The 14,839-nt window shown below is 36.3% G+C and overlaps 5 protein-coding genes across 13 annotated transcripts; 1 reads left to right on the top strand and 4 right to left on the bottom strand.

Annotated features, from left to right (window-relative positions):
- Positions 1-8: 8 nt before the first annotated feature.
- Positions 9-2,148, bottom strand: LOC104764737 (putative calcium-binding protein CML49). Of its 2 annotated transcripts, XM_087502004.1 has the most exons (6): positions 1,543-2,148; positions 1,198-1,500; positions 821-867; positions 524-699; positions 409-427; positions 9-289 (listed from the first exon to the last, which is right to left on the bottom strand). In XM_087502004.1, the coding sequence occupies exons 1-6, from the start codon at positions 1,796-1,798 to the stop codon at positions 185-187; spliced, it is 906 nt and encodes a 301-aa protein (XP_087358130.1). In that variant the 5' UTR covers positions 1,799-2,148; the 3' UTR covers positions 9-184. The 2 variants fall into 2 exon arrangements, with proteins under 2 accessions (XP_087358130.1, XP_010486631.1); XM_010488329.3 differs by having other exon boundaries at positions 1,198-2,148.
- Positions 2,149-2,248: 100 nt separating this feature from the next.
- Positions 2,249-5,751, bottom strand: LOC104764735 (uncharacterized). Of its 8 annotated transcripts, none has more exons than XM_087502003.1 (14): positions 5,450-5,747; positions 5,244-5,323; positions 5,106-5,169; positions 4,666-4,894; positions 4,384-4,585; positions 4,147-4,265; positions 3,871-4,034; positions 3,720-3,794; positions 3,520-3,594; positions 3,212-3,349; positions 2,970-3,125; positions 2,823-2,875; positions 2,557-2,735; positions 2,249-2,442 (listed from the first exon to the last, which is right to left on the bottom strand). In XM_087502003.1, exons 5-14 carry the CDS (start codon positions 4,474-4,476, stop codon positions 2,376-2,378), a joined length of 1,119 nt encoding a protein of 372 aa, XP_087358129.1. In that variant the 5' UTR covers positions 4,477-4,585; positions 4,666-4,894; positions 5,106-5,169; positions 5,244-5,323; positions 5,450-5,747; the 3' UTR covers positions 2,249-2,375. The 8 variants fall into 8 exon arrangements, 6 of the variants coding, with proteins under 6 accessions (XP_087358129.1, XP_087358126.1, XP_087358125.1 ...); XM_087502000.1 differs by having other exon boundaries at positions 4,384-4,535; XM_087501999.1 differs by having other exon boundaries at positions 3,720-3,790; positions 3,867-4,034; positions 4,384-4,535; positions 5,450-5,736.
- Positions 5,752-8,864: 3,113 nt separating this feature from the next.
- On the bottom strand, positions 8,865-10,091 carry LOC147920141 (RING/U-box superfamily protein). The gene is made up of 5 exons (XM_087501996.1): positions 10,047-10,091; positions 9,762-9,852; positions 9,425-9,597; positions 9,225-9,246; positions 8,865-9,132 (listed from the first exon to the last, which is right to left on the bottom strand). Exons 2-5 carry the CDS (start codon positions 9,844-9,846, stop codon positions 9,032-9,034), a joined length of 381 nt encoding a protein of 126 aa, XP_087358122.1. The 5' UTR covers positions 9,847-9,852; positions 10,047-10,091; the 3' UTR covers positions 8,865-9,031.
- Positions 10,092-10,458: 367 nt separating this feature from the next.
- LOC147920140 (uncharacterized) lies at positions 10,459-11,551 on the bottom strand. Its single transcript, XM_087503136.1, has 4 exons — positions 11,500-11,551; positions 11,301-11,416; positions 10,957-11,177; positions 10,459-10,867 (listed from the first exon to the last, which is right to left on the bottom strand). The coding sequence occupies exons 1-4, from the start codon at positions 11,549-11,551 to the stop codon at positions 10,555-10,557; spliced, it is 702 nt and encodes a 233-aa protein (XP_087359262.1). The 3' UTR covers positions 10,459-10,554.
- A 973-nt stretch (positions 11,552-12,524) lies between these two features.
- Positions 12,525-14,621, top strand: LOC104764734 (putative sugar phosphate/phosphate translocator At3g10290). Its single transcript, XM_010488327.3, has 4 exons — positions 12,525-13,190; positions 13,701-13,804; positions 13,987-14,215; positions 14,298-14,621. The coding sequence occupies exons 1-4, from the start codon at positions 12,708-12,710 to the stop codon at positions 14,442-14,444; spliced, it is 963 nt and encodes a 320-aa protein (XP_010486629.1). The 5' UTR covers positions 12,525-12,707; the 3' UTR covers positions 14,445-14,621.
- The last annotated feature ends 218 nt before the right edge of the window (positions 14,622-14,839 follow it).

Raw genomic sequence — 14,839 nt, 5'->3', positions numbered from 1 at the left:
AATCTCGGTTTAACAAAGGTATGATAATTATTCCACAAGGCTTGTTTAAAAAGGTTTTGCTCATATGGAGAAGAGCTACATCCAAATCTTAGAGAAGCAAAGTCAAGAAAGGTAAAAGTAAAACTAATTAAAAAAAGATCCAAAAGCTGATATGAGAACGAAAGATAGAGACTATATCACACACTCAAGCGACAAGGAACGGTAGAACAGTGAGCATGAACGTCTCGTAATTGAAAGTAGCTGACCCTGATAGAGCCGTATCTTTCTCCTTGAACTTCTCAGTCAGCCCCTGCAAAATCATTCCATCAAACATCATAACATAAACACACAATTCTACATTATTGTAAACGAATTTGGTTTCCTAGTGTCTAAGAATGTGACCCTAGCTATGATAGAAAATAGGCATACCTTTACAGTCAAACAGCACCTGCACAAATGGAAAAACCAGAATCAGTGATGAACTTTTCACTTCTTACAGAGTGAGAAAAGAATGGTTAAAAAGGGTTGAAACGAATGAACATACTCGATGAAGTTGTCATATTCGATAGCCCTGTTCCTGCCTCCGCTTTTGTCAAACTTGGAAACCAGCAGATCCAAAATCACAGGAGACACTGAAAACCCAAGGCTCATGAGTGCATCTCTCAGCTCGTTTGTATCTATCCTACCACTTCTGTCCTTGTCAAACCTCTCAAAGATGGACTGTAAACCAAATCCCAAAAAAAAACCAACACCAAACAAAAATCACATGAGCTTAACTCCAACATTCATGACCAGCAATTTCATCAAATCATTGCTAAAGCAGAAGCCTTTGAGAACTTACCCTCCAATTCTGAAGACTGTAGAAAAGTGAAGTAAACTCTTTTGGTCCTGCAATGTTGAATTCTTAAATCAATATATTACTCAAAAACCAGGCTTGCACGAGGAATAATTAAAAGATGATTTCTTTATTAATTTCAACTTGAATTAATATATGATATAACTTGAGGATTTGGTATAACTAACGATCAAGGTCAACCAAACAATTTGCAGAGGAAAATTCAACAAATTGGATTTCTCAAAACTCAAAACCTAGATGGTGAAATCAAGACAATGGAGGCTTTATACTTCTCTAAAAACCGCAATTTCACTATATGATAAACCAAAAAAAAAGAGGATCGACTCAATTCAAGAATTGAGTGAAAGAATCTAGAAACTCACCAATCTTCCTGACGTTGCTGTTGGTGAAAAGATACATAAGGAGATGAACAGTTCTAATGCTGAAGCTCTGATGATACGAAGAGAGAGCACCCTGAAGCTCCTTATCATCGATGAACCCACTGTTGTCCCGATCCGCAGCCTGGAAACAACCAACGATGTTCGGATCCGTTCCGGGAGGAAACGCCGACGGAACAAGAGACGCAAACGGACTTCCATAAGAAGAAGGAGGAGGAGGAGCCCCGTAACCACCACCTCCATGTCCTGACTGCTGCTGCGCTCCTCCGTAACCACCGTAATCGGAAGGTCCAGACGATGGATGAGCACCGTAACCACCACCTGGAGGAGATGGAGATCCGTAAGCGCCGCCGTGAGGTTTCTCTTTGTGAGGCTTGTTATGGTCTCCTCCTGGAGGACCAGCGTACGGCGCTGACGGTGGTGCACCGTAAGGCGCGGGCTGAGCTCCGTACGGAACAGCGTACGGCGTGGAGGTTGAGGATCCGTACGGTGGAGGATTGTTGCCGGATGATCCGTACGGTGGCTGAGGCGGTGGTGGATTACCGCCGTAACCGTAACCTTGGCTCGATGGTGGGTAACCAGACATGGTGAGAACCGAGAAGAAGAAGAAGATGAAGCTTTGAGTTTGAGAGAGAGAGAGATTAAAGAAGATGAAAAAAGTGAACTTTTTACTTTTGGATGATATGATGATGATAAATTTAGTTAACTACGTCCAGATTATCCATTAAAGATACTTTGGGGTTTGGGTTCGAGCTATTTACGACAAAGCCATTAGATAAGTACGAATAAGCTTTGTACGCGGTGAGGGGTGTTATCGTAATTGCTTAATCATACGCTTTACACACGCGTCACGCGTCAATTTTACTTTGTTGTTGTTCTTTGAAACTTGGTCATCCGGTTCAGCTATCTACTGGCGCCGGCGGGATCGGTCTAATCTTTAATCTAACCGCACTATGTATGACCCATGAATTGAACACTATGCATTTTGTTCCAAAACCACAGTTTTTTTTTGTCTTAATTTTGTGAAATTTGATCATTTTATATACCAGTACTATCGGCTACATTATAGATCTCCCCCTTAACATATATTCTAATTCAGTAAAACAGGTTCAGTAATACTGTACAAAAATTCCGACTCTCTCTCTTCCTAAACACCGGTTTATTCAGTCGCCGTGATCGTGATCCCCCAAACGTATATATTTATTGATGAACGGTCTCTCACACCGGTATCTACAAGAGACAAAACACAAGATTTCAGAAAGTACATTTTTCAGAACGAAAATAGGACTGTAAAAGTCTGATTTCTGAGATGGAGGTTTGTGGTTGTCATTGGAGAAGACTTACATGACAATGGCTGAGAGACATATGCATAGGAAACCGATGGCGAAATGGAGAGGAAATGTTTCCCGGAAATTCTTATGGTTAAGAAACATTTTCTCTGAGATGAGAGTGATTATCCCCGAAAAGATAAGAACCTGCCAGCCTACAGGTAAGCATTTTCGGAACGAGAATGAAGAAGTGCCCTGCAGAGAAAATTGAAGTTAATAAACAAACAAAACAGACGAGTCATTATCGCAACATAATATATAGGGAAGATTAATCAAGTATACCTGGAAGTAATGTTGGATGAATCGCCCTGAACAGGTGATCCTTAGGATCATATCTTTTTTAAAGAGTTAAGAAGACAAAAAAAAAAAAGGATGAACAAAAGATGATTCTAGTTGAAATAGTTACATATAGATGTGGGTGAAGGATACTCATGGAATTCGCCAAGATTAGACCTACTGCTCCTAAAGTTCTTATCAGCAGAACATTTAATATGACGTAGATCAGTGAAAATACAAGCAACATGTTGTTTGAGCGCTTTAGTTGATTCTCTTTTCCAACTGCATGTAAAAATGCTTCGGAGGTTCCTGAAAAGAATATTTGAAAAGGTTCAAGACTGACGCAAAATCAAGAAGTCAATAAGCATTAGGCAAATCTGCATATGATTACTAACCATTCATGGCCAGGACGATGATGTAGAAACAATAAAACTGTAGTGCCAAGGAAGCTTCTCCATCGCTCCATTTTTTACCATATAACAATCTGATAAAAGAGTACGAGTAACTCGGGCCAAATGCCATAAATGTAAGACCTAGAAATTTCCAGGATGTTACCTAAGATTAGAGTCAAAAGTCTTATATTCATTGAGGAACAAAAACGATTTAGGATCTGGAATGAAGTTATAAAGCTGCCGCTCGGTTTTAGGGACTGATAAAAACACATTACGAGTACAAGTTTTTATTTCAATAGATAGGAATATACCTATTAATATTACAAACTTTAAGGCCTCGGTCAGACGATCTCCGAGTTCCTTGCTCTTATCCTGGTTATCATCACCTGTCAAGAGAGAAGAGAAACAGAAACCATATATGGTAAACTCAGGGAGTCAACCAACATCATGAAACATATAAACTAAGATTTATTACATACTGGACGACACTAAATTCAGGAGAGAAATAAACCTGATGCGAAACTGGCAAATGTAGTGTATGTACTTTCTTCAAAGGGAAGAAACACCATGCGTACAACTAAACTTCCTGGAATTTTAGAGAATATGTGATGTATAATAATATATAATATACTTAACATAAACAGCCTGATTATAAGACTTGCCTAGTTTGTCGACGATCCCATAAACAGCCTGATTATAAGATGTATCAAACCATACCAGGACCAACTTTTCACCTTCTTGGAGAATCAACTTTCGGAAGGACTGAAAAGTAAATAGCATACACATGTTCGAGAGCTGCTCATCGAAATCCATGAAGGTCCCGGGTCTGTGACATCACAAAAATTGTTGAACATTACTGGAAATGAATGAGTTGACTAAAATATATCAAAGAGTTACGAATGCTGGTAAGGAGATCAAGCAACAGAGAGAGCTCATACCTGAAAGGAAAGAGATCCGAACTTTTGAAAACACCAAGAAAGAGAAAATAAGCCCAGTATCCAAGAAATAAGGAACCTCCATATGCAACTTGGGATAGTGCAAAGATTATCCCTTTTTCCTACATATGTTGAAAATAATAATTAGATCTTAGTTCTATCATATAAGTTTCTTCAAGCGTCGCTAGAAACGAAATGGAATGGTATAAGAAGTAATAACTTGTTAACACAAATTTGTACCATGTTAGTTTGCATGACTATGAGAGAGCACAAAACTACACAACGGAAAGTTGTAGCAACAATCTCGACAATAAGCCGCAATTTTAGATTCATCAATTTCTGCGAGAGGATATACAAAGGCTCAGCCAATAGCTCCAGTACACATGCAAATCCTGCCAATTAAGTAGGTTAGTCCTTGAGAAGAAAAAGCAGATTTATCCTCCTGCGAATGTCAATTTGACTAGTAAGAGAAATCTTATAAGAAAAAGACAAGAGGTATAATAGGAAAGGACAACAAAGTACCGTGAATCAAGATAGCCTGCGCATAAGTGTCGGAGTAACAAATGTTCTGCCACCATAACACAAAGACGCAAGCTGCAATAGTAATGGCGATTCCGAGTGGAAATGTCACCCATGCCACTTTCAATAACCGGATCCCTTTAATGTCAGCGCGGAAGCAAGCACGCCGAAATCCCTCCCGGCTGAGGAACAAGACACAGGTAACAAAAAGATGGAACTGGATCGCGTAGAGCTTCATTGCAGTGAAAAAAAAAAAAAAAAACATAGATGGAGTTTTACAATTAGCATAAAATAAAACCAATTGAATTAGTGGAAGAATCCACGTAGCTAAGAGTAAAAATCAAGCAGAGCTAAGACTTATTATAAAACATGAGTAGCTGCTAATATTATATTCCACGGCTAAAGGTTTCGAGAATCTAACTGCAATAAGTTTTGCTACTTACTTGGCAATAAGGAAACAAACCCAATTGAGCCTTTCCATCAAGCTAAAATAGTCAAAGCACCTACCTACATTGGCAAAAATCTAACAATCGATTCGACCCTAAAATATATAAACTGGGCTCTCTCTCACTCTCTATTACCGCATAGTCTTCTTCGGTTAGATGCCTCATGATCCAGGAATTGACTGTGAACGAGATGCTTCTGGAAATAAACTGCGTACCTAAATTCCAAAATTCGATCAAGAAAAAACGAAAAAAAAACCCTAATTAGAAGCAAATTACAGAGAGAGAGAGAGAGAGATTTGTCGGGGGGGAAAACAAAAAAAAAAAAAAAAACGAAGACGAACCTAGAAGAAACTTGAACCTGCGCGAATGACTAACGATATCCCTATTACTACTGGTCATTATTGGAGATGCTAATAAACTCCAGTTCTTCGCTTAGGTTTCGTTTCGCTGGGTTTGTTTGCGATTTTATGTTTTTCACACTCCAATTGCACGAAAAGGTATGGAAACTCAAACTCCATTAATGAACAAAATACCCAAATCCTTTTATATTATTTAGCTGATGGCGGTGAAGCAGACGGGAGAAAACAATTTCAGACTTGTTGTGGGATTTCAGAGTTTTTTTTTTTTTCTTGCTTTTCCGACTAAAATTCGGGTTTCTTAAAAACAACTACATATGGTTTAGCCAAAAACCGATCGGTTTGGTTTAATCGGCTCGGTTCTCGGAAGTAGAATTTGAACCCGACTCTGGCGCTTTAAACCACTCGGCTGTGACGGTCTACCTCCTCTAAGGATTGATTATACTAGTACTATTTACTCATAATAAACGGACCCTAATCTCATACCCCCCTTTTCATCAAAACAATTTCATAATAAACCCCTATGGAAAAAAGAAAAATCTCGATTAAAAATCTTCTTCCAAAATCTTAATAAAACACACCAGCAAAAATAATATCCAGTAGAATTCGGTTTGTCCTCGGAAAAAGCTCTATGTTTACGTTCTTGACATCTTCATATGAGCACCTGAGAAAAAGAGATGTACGGCCATTTATTAATGGTTTTTTAATTATTTATTTCAAAGTACTGTATGTGTATATGCTACTATTATTTAAAGAAATTTCTGTAAACATACACATTTAATACAATTAAGTAAATACTTTTAGTTTGTATGAAAATAAATATAATAAAATAGTTATAGTTTTATACCAAAAAAAAAAAAAAAAAAGTTGAATTTGCGTATTTTCTACCATTCAAGATTTTTGTCATGTTTCCTATTCTATTCACAAATTCTATGATGGTTCATTCACAAATCACAAGTATTAGGAAAGGATATATTTTACCTGTTTTGCTTGTAGATCTAGCGCATCAGATACGCAGCAGTGAGAACACAACCAATTACTAAAGCCACAACGACAATCTCCATAAAAAGGAATCTCCTCAGCTCTACATCAAATTAGAAAACAAAAACATATCTCAGTTTCAGATTAGGTTTATATTTAAAACAACAATGATATAGTAAATTAGTAATCATAGTGAGAAAAGAAATGATGAATATTACCATTGATGTCAACGTCATCGATATCTCTCAAGAGCCATTTGATACGATCTAGCATTAAGAAAAGTCTTCTCCTTTGTCAGCCATGAAGGCGCGAATGGTACCCATCATAATTCTGCGGTCTTCTCTATAGCCCAAGGACCAGGACTACAGTTGATTAAAAGTATATGGTGTCAAACATATATAACTTAAGTAAAACAATATCTCAATTTGAAAGATTAAATGATTTTACAAACTTACAAAAGTATAATCCTCGAGTGTATGTAGCTTGCTAAATAGGTTGGTGAGCCTTGCAAGCATCTGACCTTCTTGGCCTTCTACCTCATTAGCTGCGTAGTCCATCTTGAAAACTTTGGCTTGGCAAATGGGACATGGGAAAGCGTCCAAGTGAACAAAATAGTTATGAACCATCCACCTCACTATGCATTTACCTGAAAGGCAAAATTACATAAATGTAAAAACTAAAATTATTATTGTCCAACAGAGTAGTCTTCAGTTTCCGGGGGAAACTATGGCTTTTGCATTGTGTATGTTATAGAGAGTGTGGAATCTGCAACGTCTCTGAGGACTAGCAGAACTGAAACAGTGCCAGTTCTCTCTCAGAGACTGGTTTGTGATGAGAAACAGAGACATGGCAAACAGGATCTTCATCACAAGGGGGAAACTATATCGTAGACACAGAGCATGGATTGAAGCTGTTGTGCATGCATTGAACAACAAGCTTTATAACGATCGTCGTATCAAACTAGTCTTTGCAGCCACTAAATTAAAGAACGTTTTCAGAAGAAAGATTCGGAATGCAGATAAAAGCAAAGATTCTTCAACCCTAATCGTGCTTTTAAAACAAGTTTCTGAAGAAACTTCAAAACCATGAAATCACGAACTACATATAACCCAGACATTAACCTTCTTGGTAAAAGTGAATCTATCGAGAATCGAGAAACTCTATCAACTAGATCCTGATCAGTGACCATTCATGAGAAACTTCAGACCCACGAAAGCAACTGCAAAGAAAGTATAATACATCTACAGAGAATCCCGAAACTTCCAAAAAAGAACGAACCCAAAGAGAAGACTCAAGATCAAGATCATATAGTAATTAACTAGTCCTTAGAACCCAGAAAGAGAAGACTATAATAAACTCCGATTAACCGGAGAAAGATGAGATACGACGGAGGAGAGACGAAGCTCGAAGAAGAAGAGAGAAACGTGATTCTTCTTATTAATCAAAAGATAAAAGTTTGTTACAAAAGCTTAACCTGAATTAACAAACTAATTAGTCTTTATAGTTACACTAATCAGCTCAGCTAGATAACCAAAGATAATCCAGTTAAACCAATGTTTAATAACCGGTCATACTCTAATAGACTAAAAACGCAGAACTCGTTAACGATACAACTTAATTACTTACCACAGAAACGGTGATGGCAATGCGTTGTCACCTCAAGAACAGTCTCCGCTTTACATAATCCGCACACATGTTCGTCAGCCATCTTCCTTCTCCTCAAAGCTCTCTCTCTCTGTTTTGGTGAAAACGAAAGGAAGCAACAAGAAATCTTTAGCCTTCCTAAGCTCCGTTTCCGTTCACTTTGACTTTGACACTTTTAGTTATCTTATGATTTAATTTTTTTTTTAATTCTTTTTATTTTAAAGACTCCCTTTTTTTTTTTTATGAAATCAATTTACAGACTCCCTCTTTTAAATGCGTTAAATTGTAAATTGTACTAAAGCTATTTGTGTTCGATCGGAATTTTTTTTATATGTATATATTTTTAATTCAAATATATGCATTATAATTTTGGTAGTATATAAGAAATAGAAGAATCGGTCAGTTGTATTAATTTGAGGAAAGCAATGTTAGGAAATATATCTACTATCTATTTATGATTTATCTATACAGTATTAGACGATGTATTTTTTTATCATGTAAACCAAATCAAAAGCCCAAAAAAAAAAAACTCGGGTTAACAAGATATATTTGGCAAGATAAATAATTCTAGTCTTCTTGATATATACGGCTCCATATACTGTTGACAGTATACACAAGGTACATATACATATACTGTATTAATTTTTTGATGAAATGATTGCAGCGGCTGACGACTGAGAAAGATACGGCTCCATCAGACTCAGCTACTTTCATTTACAAAACGTTCATGCTCACGCGTAATTTATCAAACTATCACACATTTTTTATGTATCATGTAAAGAAAGAGAACGTATGTATATTATTACTACGTACTAGTTAATAAAAAGAGTTATATCTTCTAAATTTGTGAAGATAGAACGCATACATAAACCAACAAAAAGAGTCTAAAATAGAGTGAGCTAGACATGGCTTGCTTATTCATAGAGCGAAAGAGAGGAAAGACTAGACTTTATCGTCCATCATCACAAGCCTAGAAACGTGACCAGCTATTCCAGCCATGAAAAGTCCCAAATTTATCGCGTACAATCGTCCGATAAATATCCCTACAAACATGTGATTGACGCTAGAGAGTTAGAATTCAACAACAAGAAAGACACACACACACACAATTCAAATATTAGTCTGAGAAAATTACCAAATCTTCTACGGGCCTTAGCCTACAATGCATAATGTTTTTTCCCCCGTTACAGAAGAAAAACACAATGTTAGTTGTAATCATCACATTTGTCCAAAAAAAAAAAAAAAAGTTGTAATCATCTCATTAGATGGAACTGAACCCGGAATCCAGGTTTGGCATGTAGTTGTAATTCATCTATATAGAGAGAAAAACTTTACCAGGGCAAGACTAGGATCGAATAAACGGTTATAAACTGTGATGATGGGACCAGTCTCTTCGGGACTGTGATGAATGGTATATGTACATAACCGAAGCATATCTAATCCATCAAGTGGACATACGCTGGGTTTTCCAACGTTCTGGCATGACCAAAGGTACAAGACACATTTCACTGCTTATCAAATCAATCAGAAAAGGAGAAATTACATTCCAACCCTGAGTATAGTTTTATTAAAACAACATAACATAGAGAAGAGCATAAGGCTAGTCCAGAATCATCACCAACCAGTATTTTTTTTTTTTTAAACTTTGAATTTCTATCTAAGTAGTAAGTACCGCAGAATTGGTGGCCGCAGGTGAGGGTATAAACTAGTGGAGAAGCGTCAGATAAGCATCTATCGCATTCAAAATTGTGCTCCATATATGCCTCATCACAATAATCAGAATAAACACGTTACTTTAATTACTAATCTGAGAAAACGAACAAATTATACAAAGGAGATTTGTTTTCTAATTTCATATCAGGAGTCCTGATTTGTTTTAAATTCTTAATTCATAAAAAAAAAAAAAGAAAAAAAAAATCCAGACACACGTTTTAGAGATTAAAGAGAAAAAAAAAACCTAATGATCTTCTTCCTCCTTCCTTCGATCTGATCGCCCTTGCATAACTAAATTATGTTGAAAGCCTGAAACTTAAACAAGTTTCATTTTTTTTTTTTTGTGAGTTTGGTTCTCTTTTATTGGGCTTATTGTTTACATTTTCATCTGCCCATTTAGAAATCGGGATTTTCTTATATTGTTTTTAGCTTTTGTATATTGATCATGCAATTAAATAGTTCAAGAGAGAGTGCAGTCACATATATAGGACGACGAATCATAAAGTGGACCTAAAAGTCTAAAACTAAAAGGACGACTAGCTCAGGTCAAATACTCAGCAGTAACTTACATAATCTTGTAACACAACACATTTTTATGTCTCTAGAGAAACTTCATTTTCATTTTCATTTTCATGTGTCTCTAGAGAAACCACATAACACATTGAAACGTAAAGTGATAAAGAAGAAGAAACATACAAACAGGAAGAAACAAATCAACAACAACAAAAACATACTATAGATCATGCACTTAACTAGAAGAAAGAAGAGGGATGAAATGCAAATGAAACACCAAATCTTTTGCTTCTTCTGTTGTAGAAGACGTCACTATAAATCCTAATAAGACACTGAGGCCTTGAAATTTGGTATTGGAGTGCAACAGTTGGAGGACGTAGCTGGGGGAACATCACTAGCAGAGTTGTTTTAGGGTGAAGCTCCCATTCGAATCCCAACGCCGCATACGCAGTGGACTTGTGTGACAGATCGAGCGGTATATTGGCCTCGGAGACCGTCACAACTCTAGGGTGAATCACATGGCGAGTTGAAATCACTAATTTATATGCGTCTCTACAAAAGAAATAAAACTACAATATATATACATCGTGATCGATCGTTATTATTCAACCTTAAACTAATTTAGATAGTAGTAGACTTACAGTTTTATATGAGCTGACATGTTACGTGCAATAACATTGACACCAATATCCCACTTATCAAGCTTGTGTCGGTTAATGTCAACAACACCTATGGAAGTGAAAATGAAACCATAGATGTCTCCTAGGAGTCTCAAAGTACCAGTGAACTGAGTTGTAGGGCTGGATTTGCACATAACCCTTGCACCTAATTCACCATACTTGAGCTTATACAAGATCCCAACCTGCACAATAAGCAAGCAAAAAAAAATCTTGATTTGTGTATATATAAACAAGAAGGAAAGTTAATTATGTATCCATTACACGAACCTTGTGATTGAAAGAAGTAGATTTGTTAGAGCAAGCTAAGAGTAGTTATATTGTTGAAAACACTCGGATGTCCATTGTAGTTCCAGGCCCGGAATGTATTTGGCATTATTAATGGCATTACTGATCTCATCCCTTTCAAAGTCGGCACCAATTTCTGCAAGACAAGTCGAATCACGGAGAGATATCACAAATTAAATGAGATATATATAACCATATTGGAAACTCTTAAGAACTCGCCTTGATACGTCTTTATATAAAATTTGCCGACAGATACAAGGAAGGAAAACATCACAAAGCCAATCGAGGGTGAGGAAATTGGGATCTAGGGTTTTCTTCTATTCTAGCAAATGAGGTTGGAAAAAGTGAACGACTCTATATAACATTGATGGGTCATAAATGATCTCATAAGTTATTTTGTAGTGTACATTTTTGCTACTTGATAAATCAAACATGTATCAACCAAATTTAAATTAGATTTACAATTTCATAAACAATTTTTAAGATATTTGCTCGCTGTTAATATTATAAATCAGTTACATTATGTGAGGCTCATTTGGTTCTCCGTATTCTCCACCGGAGAGATAGCAACCTCCTTCATAAATCAATGGCAATAAAGTAAAAAAAAATATATAAAAAGATGTAATTACACACATGTAAGTCTTGAAAAAGAATAATTATACATTTTGGACAAACTTTAATTTGGTAAAAAACCGAATTCTTTACCTAACCTTTTTTCTTTTCTTACCTAATCTGAAAATAGAATAAAAAGTACATTAGTTTCCAAATCCCACCTTACAAGGTCAGACTTTTTTCTTCACAATTTGCACTAACAATTCTTTAACATTCTAGTTAAATCAAGTTGCTATTAAAAAATACATAACATCCAATAACACCAGAATTTAATAACAATGAAAAGTTAACAATTTGAATAACATTGGAATTCAAATGAATTTAAAAGGCTACTTAAAAGTACTTAATCCAATAACATATGAATTTAAAAAACTTGATAAAATGTTTAATCCAATAACATTGGAATTCAAATGTTTAATCCAATAATACCCCCTCTAGGTTCTCGACCGTTAAATTTTGTTACAACAAAAAAATTAAACAATTTAGTACCAATAATTATACAAGAAATAATAATTTCAAAAGTCCAATAAATAAATTAGCCAATTCAAAGTTTATTTCCCAAATATAGTTTCCAATTTAATAACAATGCATTAAATCACTTCTTTTTTATTGGTCAATCGCATTAACTACGTTTACCAAACAAAGCAAACAACAATTACATACACTAATTTTTTTTCTTTCCATCTGAGCTTTTCTTCATTGTCGTCCCGTCGTATCCCATGCTCTCGAGCTAAAGGAGCTGATTTCTCTCTTTTTTTTTTTTTTTTCTTTCTTCTCCCACCAAAAGCTCTCTCGATCCCATCGACGACAAAAAGATGAACAAGAAGAACCCAGATCAGAAATCAGATTCTTCATCTTCTCAGAAGAAACAAACCCTCTTCATATCATCATTAATCATCCTATGGTACACATCCAACATCGGTGTTCTTCTCCTCAACAAGTTCCTCCTCTCCAATTACGGTTTCAAATTCCCTATTTTTCTCACAATGTGTCACATGTCCGCTTGCGCTATCCTCAGCTACGTCTCCATCGTCTTCCTCAAGCTCGTCCCTCTTCAATACCTCAAATCTCGTTCTCAGTTTCTCAAGGTCGCGACTCTCAGCATTGTCTTCTGTGCCTCCGTCGTCGGTGGTAATATCTCCCTTCGTTACCTCCCTGTCTCGTTTAATCAAGCCGTTGGTGCTACGACGCCGTTTTTTACTGCGCTCTTTGCTTATATTATGACCTTTAAGAGAGAAGCTTGGGTCACCTATGGTGCTCTCGTCCCCGTTGTTACCGGTGTCGTTATCGCTAGTGGGGTACGTTTAATTCTATAATTCTCGTAATGAAAACGTTTTTGGAATGTTGATTTTGGTTATGTTGTCATTGATTCTACAGATTTTGAGAAAAATGTGTTCTTTATCTAGCGATTGTGATTTCTGATTTGTTTCTTAGCTTAGAGCATTGTAGATAGATGATTGTTTGTGTTCCACGTATGTGTCTGGAAACCCAAATTAGAATTGCTTTGTTTCATGATTGTTTACAAGAATGTGATTACATTGAGTTATACAATTCAATTGTCACGTGCAAGCACAATGTTGAGTCCTGTGTTATATAAAGCTTCATCCTTTAATGGTTTGGAGTCCTGTGTTTATCTAAAGCTTTAGACTTTCTTCTTGTAACTATTGCCAATTTTACAATTGACATTGTTCTGTGAATTATTTGATATCTTGCAATGCCTTTGTTATCGAATGTTTGGTTCATTGATTCTGAGATTTTTGTGCAATGTGCTGAATGATCTTGATCTGAGTCTGCCTTTCTGGTCACAGGGTGAACCGGGTTTTCACTGGTTTGGATTCATTATGTGTATTAGTGCTACTGCTGCAAGAGCTTTTAAATCTGTTCTTCAAGGCATCTTACTTTCTTCAGAGGGGTAAGTCTGTTAATAAGATCATTGCTCTGCTTTTACAATGTATTTACTCAATGAATCAGAAAAGCTTTATACATATGTTAGATTCTGCAATCAGTTGAAATAAGCAAAGTAGGAAGCTTTATAGCCTACTTAATGAGTAATGATCGTCGTAGAGTTTAACATATCTTTAAGTTTTCTTGCAGAGAAAAGTTGAATTCGATGAATTTGATGCTTTACATGTCCCCAATAGCTGTCATCGCTCTTCTGCCCGTCACAATTGTTATGGAACCGGATGTGATGAGTGTGACACTATCGCTCGGAAAACAACATAAGTACATGTGGTTACTTCTCCTTGTTAACTCTGTAATGGCTTATTCCGCCAACTTGTTAAACTTTCTGGTAACCAAGCACACAAGCGCGCTTACCCTCCAGGTAAAAAACTGAATAGATTTGAACATTTATAAAATTAGAGGCGTCTCTAATTGGATATATCATGTGTATGTTAATGTTTCAGGTCCTTGGAAATGCTAAAGGAGCGGTTGCAGTTGTGATATCGATCCTGCTTTTCCGAAACCCGGTCACAGTGATGGGAATTGGCGGGTACAGTATAACCGTTCTCGGTGTTGTTGCTTATGGAGAGACTAAACGCAGGTTTAGATGAAGCTGAGAGACTGAGATGTTCTCTTACTCATTTTTGTATCTAACCTATAGACATATATATTATATACATAGGTAACTGTATCACACTTTGTTAGATTACTTATGTTTTTTTGGTCTGGTTATGATGATATGCCATTGTTGTTGCGTTGCAAGTTGCAACAACACTCTTTCTCACTCACTTGAAAAGTACCCAAAAGGATCAAAGTCTCAGTATGATTTCGATCTTTACCAAAATATCAAAATACATACAAAATTCATATAAATATATTTTTCTGCAAATCATAACCAAAACCAAAAGTACATTTAATTTGACTCTTTGACTCAACCACAAAAAACAAAACAAAAAAGAAAAAAATTCAAGCTTTGGGCCGGGTCCGGGTCGAGTGTAACCCGGAC

This window comes from Camelina sativa, chromosome 19 (genome assembly GCF_030686135.1).
Source record: "Camelina sativa cultivar CO46 ecotype springtype chromosome 19, ASM3068613v1".
NCBI lineage: Eukaryota > Viridiplantae > Streptophyta > Magnoliopsida > Brassicales > Brassicaceae > Camelina > Camelina sativa.
This window is presented reverse-complemented; position numbering and strand designations above follow the sequence as displayed.

Bases quoted from the DNA above. Each gene is read 5' to 3' on its own strand.
- LOC104764737 (XM_010488329.3), bottom strand. From the start codon at position 1,798: ATGTCTGGTTACCCACCATCGAGCCAAGGTTACGGTTACGGCGGTAAT. The intron at 868-1,197 runs GTGAGTTTCTAG...TCAACATTGCAG, and splicing joins CAGCAACGTCAGGAAGATTG to GACCAAAAGAGTTTACTTCA. The intron at 700-820 runs GTAAGTTCTCAA...TTTGGTTTACAG, and splicing joins ACAGTCTTCAGAATTGGAGG to TCCATCTTTGAGAGGTTTGA.
- LOC104764735 (XM_087501997.1), bottom strand. From the start codon at position 5,507: ATGACCAGTAGTAATAGGGATATCGTTAGTCATTCGCGCAGGTTCAAG. The intron at 4,895-5,243 runs GTAATAGAGAGT...ACTGCAATGAAG, and splicing joins TAACCGAAGAAGACTATGCG to CTCTACGCGATCCAGTTCCA. The intron at 2,736-2,822 runs GTATACTTGATT...TTTTCTCTGCAG, and splicing joins TCATCCAACATTACTTCCAG to GGCACTTCTTCATTCTCGTT.
- LOC147920141 (XM_087501996.1), bottom strand. From the start codon at position 9,846: ATGGAGCACAATTTTGAATGCGATAGATGCTTATCTGACGCTTCTCCA. The intron at 9,598-9,761 runs GTACTTACTACT...TTTGATAAGCAG, and splicing joins CTGCGGCCACCAATTCTGCG to TGAAATGTGTCTTGTACCTT. The intron at 9,133-9,224 runs GTAATTTTCTCA...ACATGTTTGTAG, and splicing joins TAAGGCCCGTAGAAGATTTG to GGATATTTATCGGACGATTG.
- LOC147920140 (XM_087503136.1), bottom strand. From the start codon at position 11,551: ATGTTTTCCTTCCTTGTATCTGTCGGCAAATTTTATATAAAGACGTAT. The intron at 11,417-11,499 runs GCGAGTTCTTAA...CTTGTCTTGCAG, and splicing joins TTATATAAAGACGTATCAAG to AAATTGGTGCCGACTTTGAA. The intron at 11,178-11,300 runs TAGCTTGCTCTA...CTTATTGTGCAG, and splicing joins TTCAACAATATAACTACTCT to GTTGGGATCTTGTATAAGCT.
- LOC104764734 (XM_010488327.3), top strand. From the start codon at position 12,708: ATGAACAAGAAGAACCCAGATCAGAAATCAGATTCTTCATCTTCTCAG. The intron at 13,191-13,700 runs GTACGTTTAATT...TTCTGGTCACAG, and splicing joins GTGTCGTTATCGCTAGTGGG to GGTGAACCGGGTTTTCACTG. The intron at 13,805-13,986 runs GTAAGTCTGTTA...GTTTTCTTGCAG, and splicing joins ATCTTACTTTCTTCAGAGGG to AGAAAAGTTGAATTCGATGA.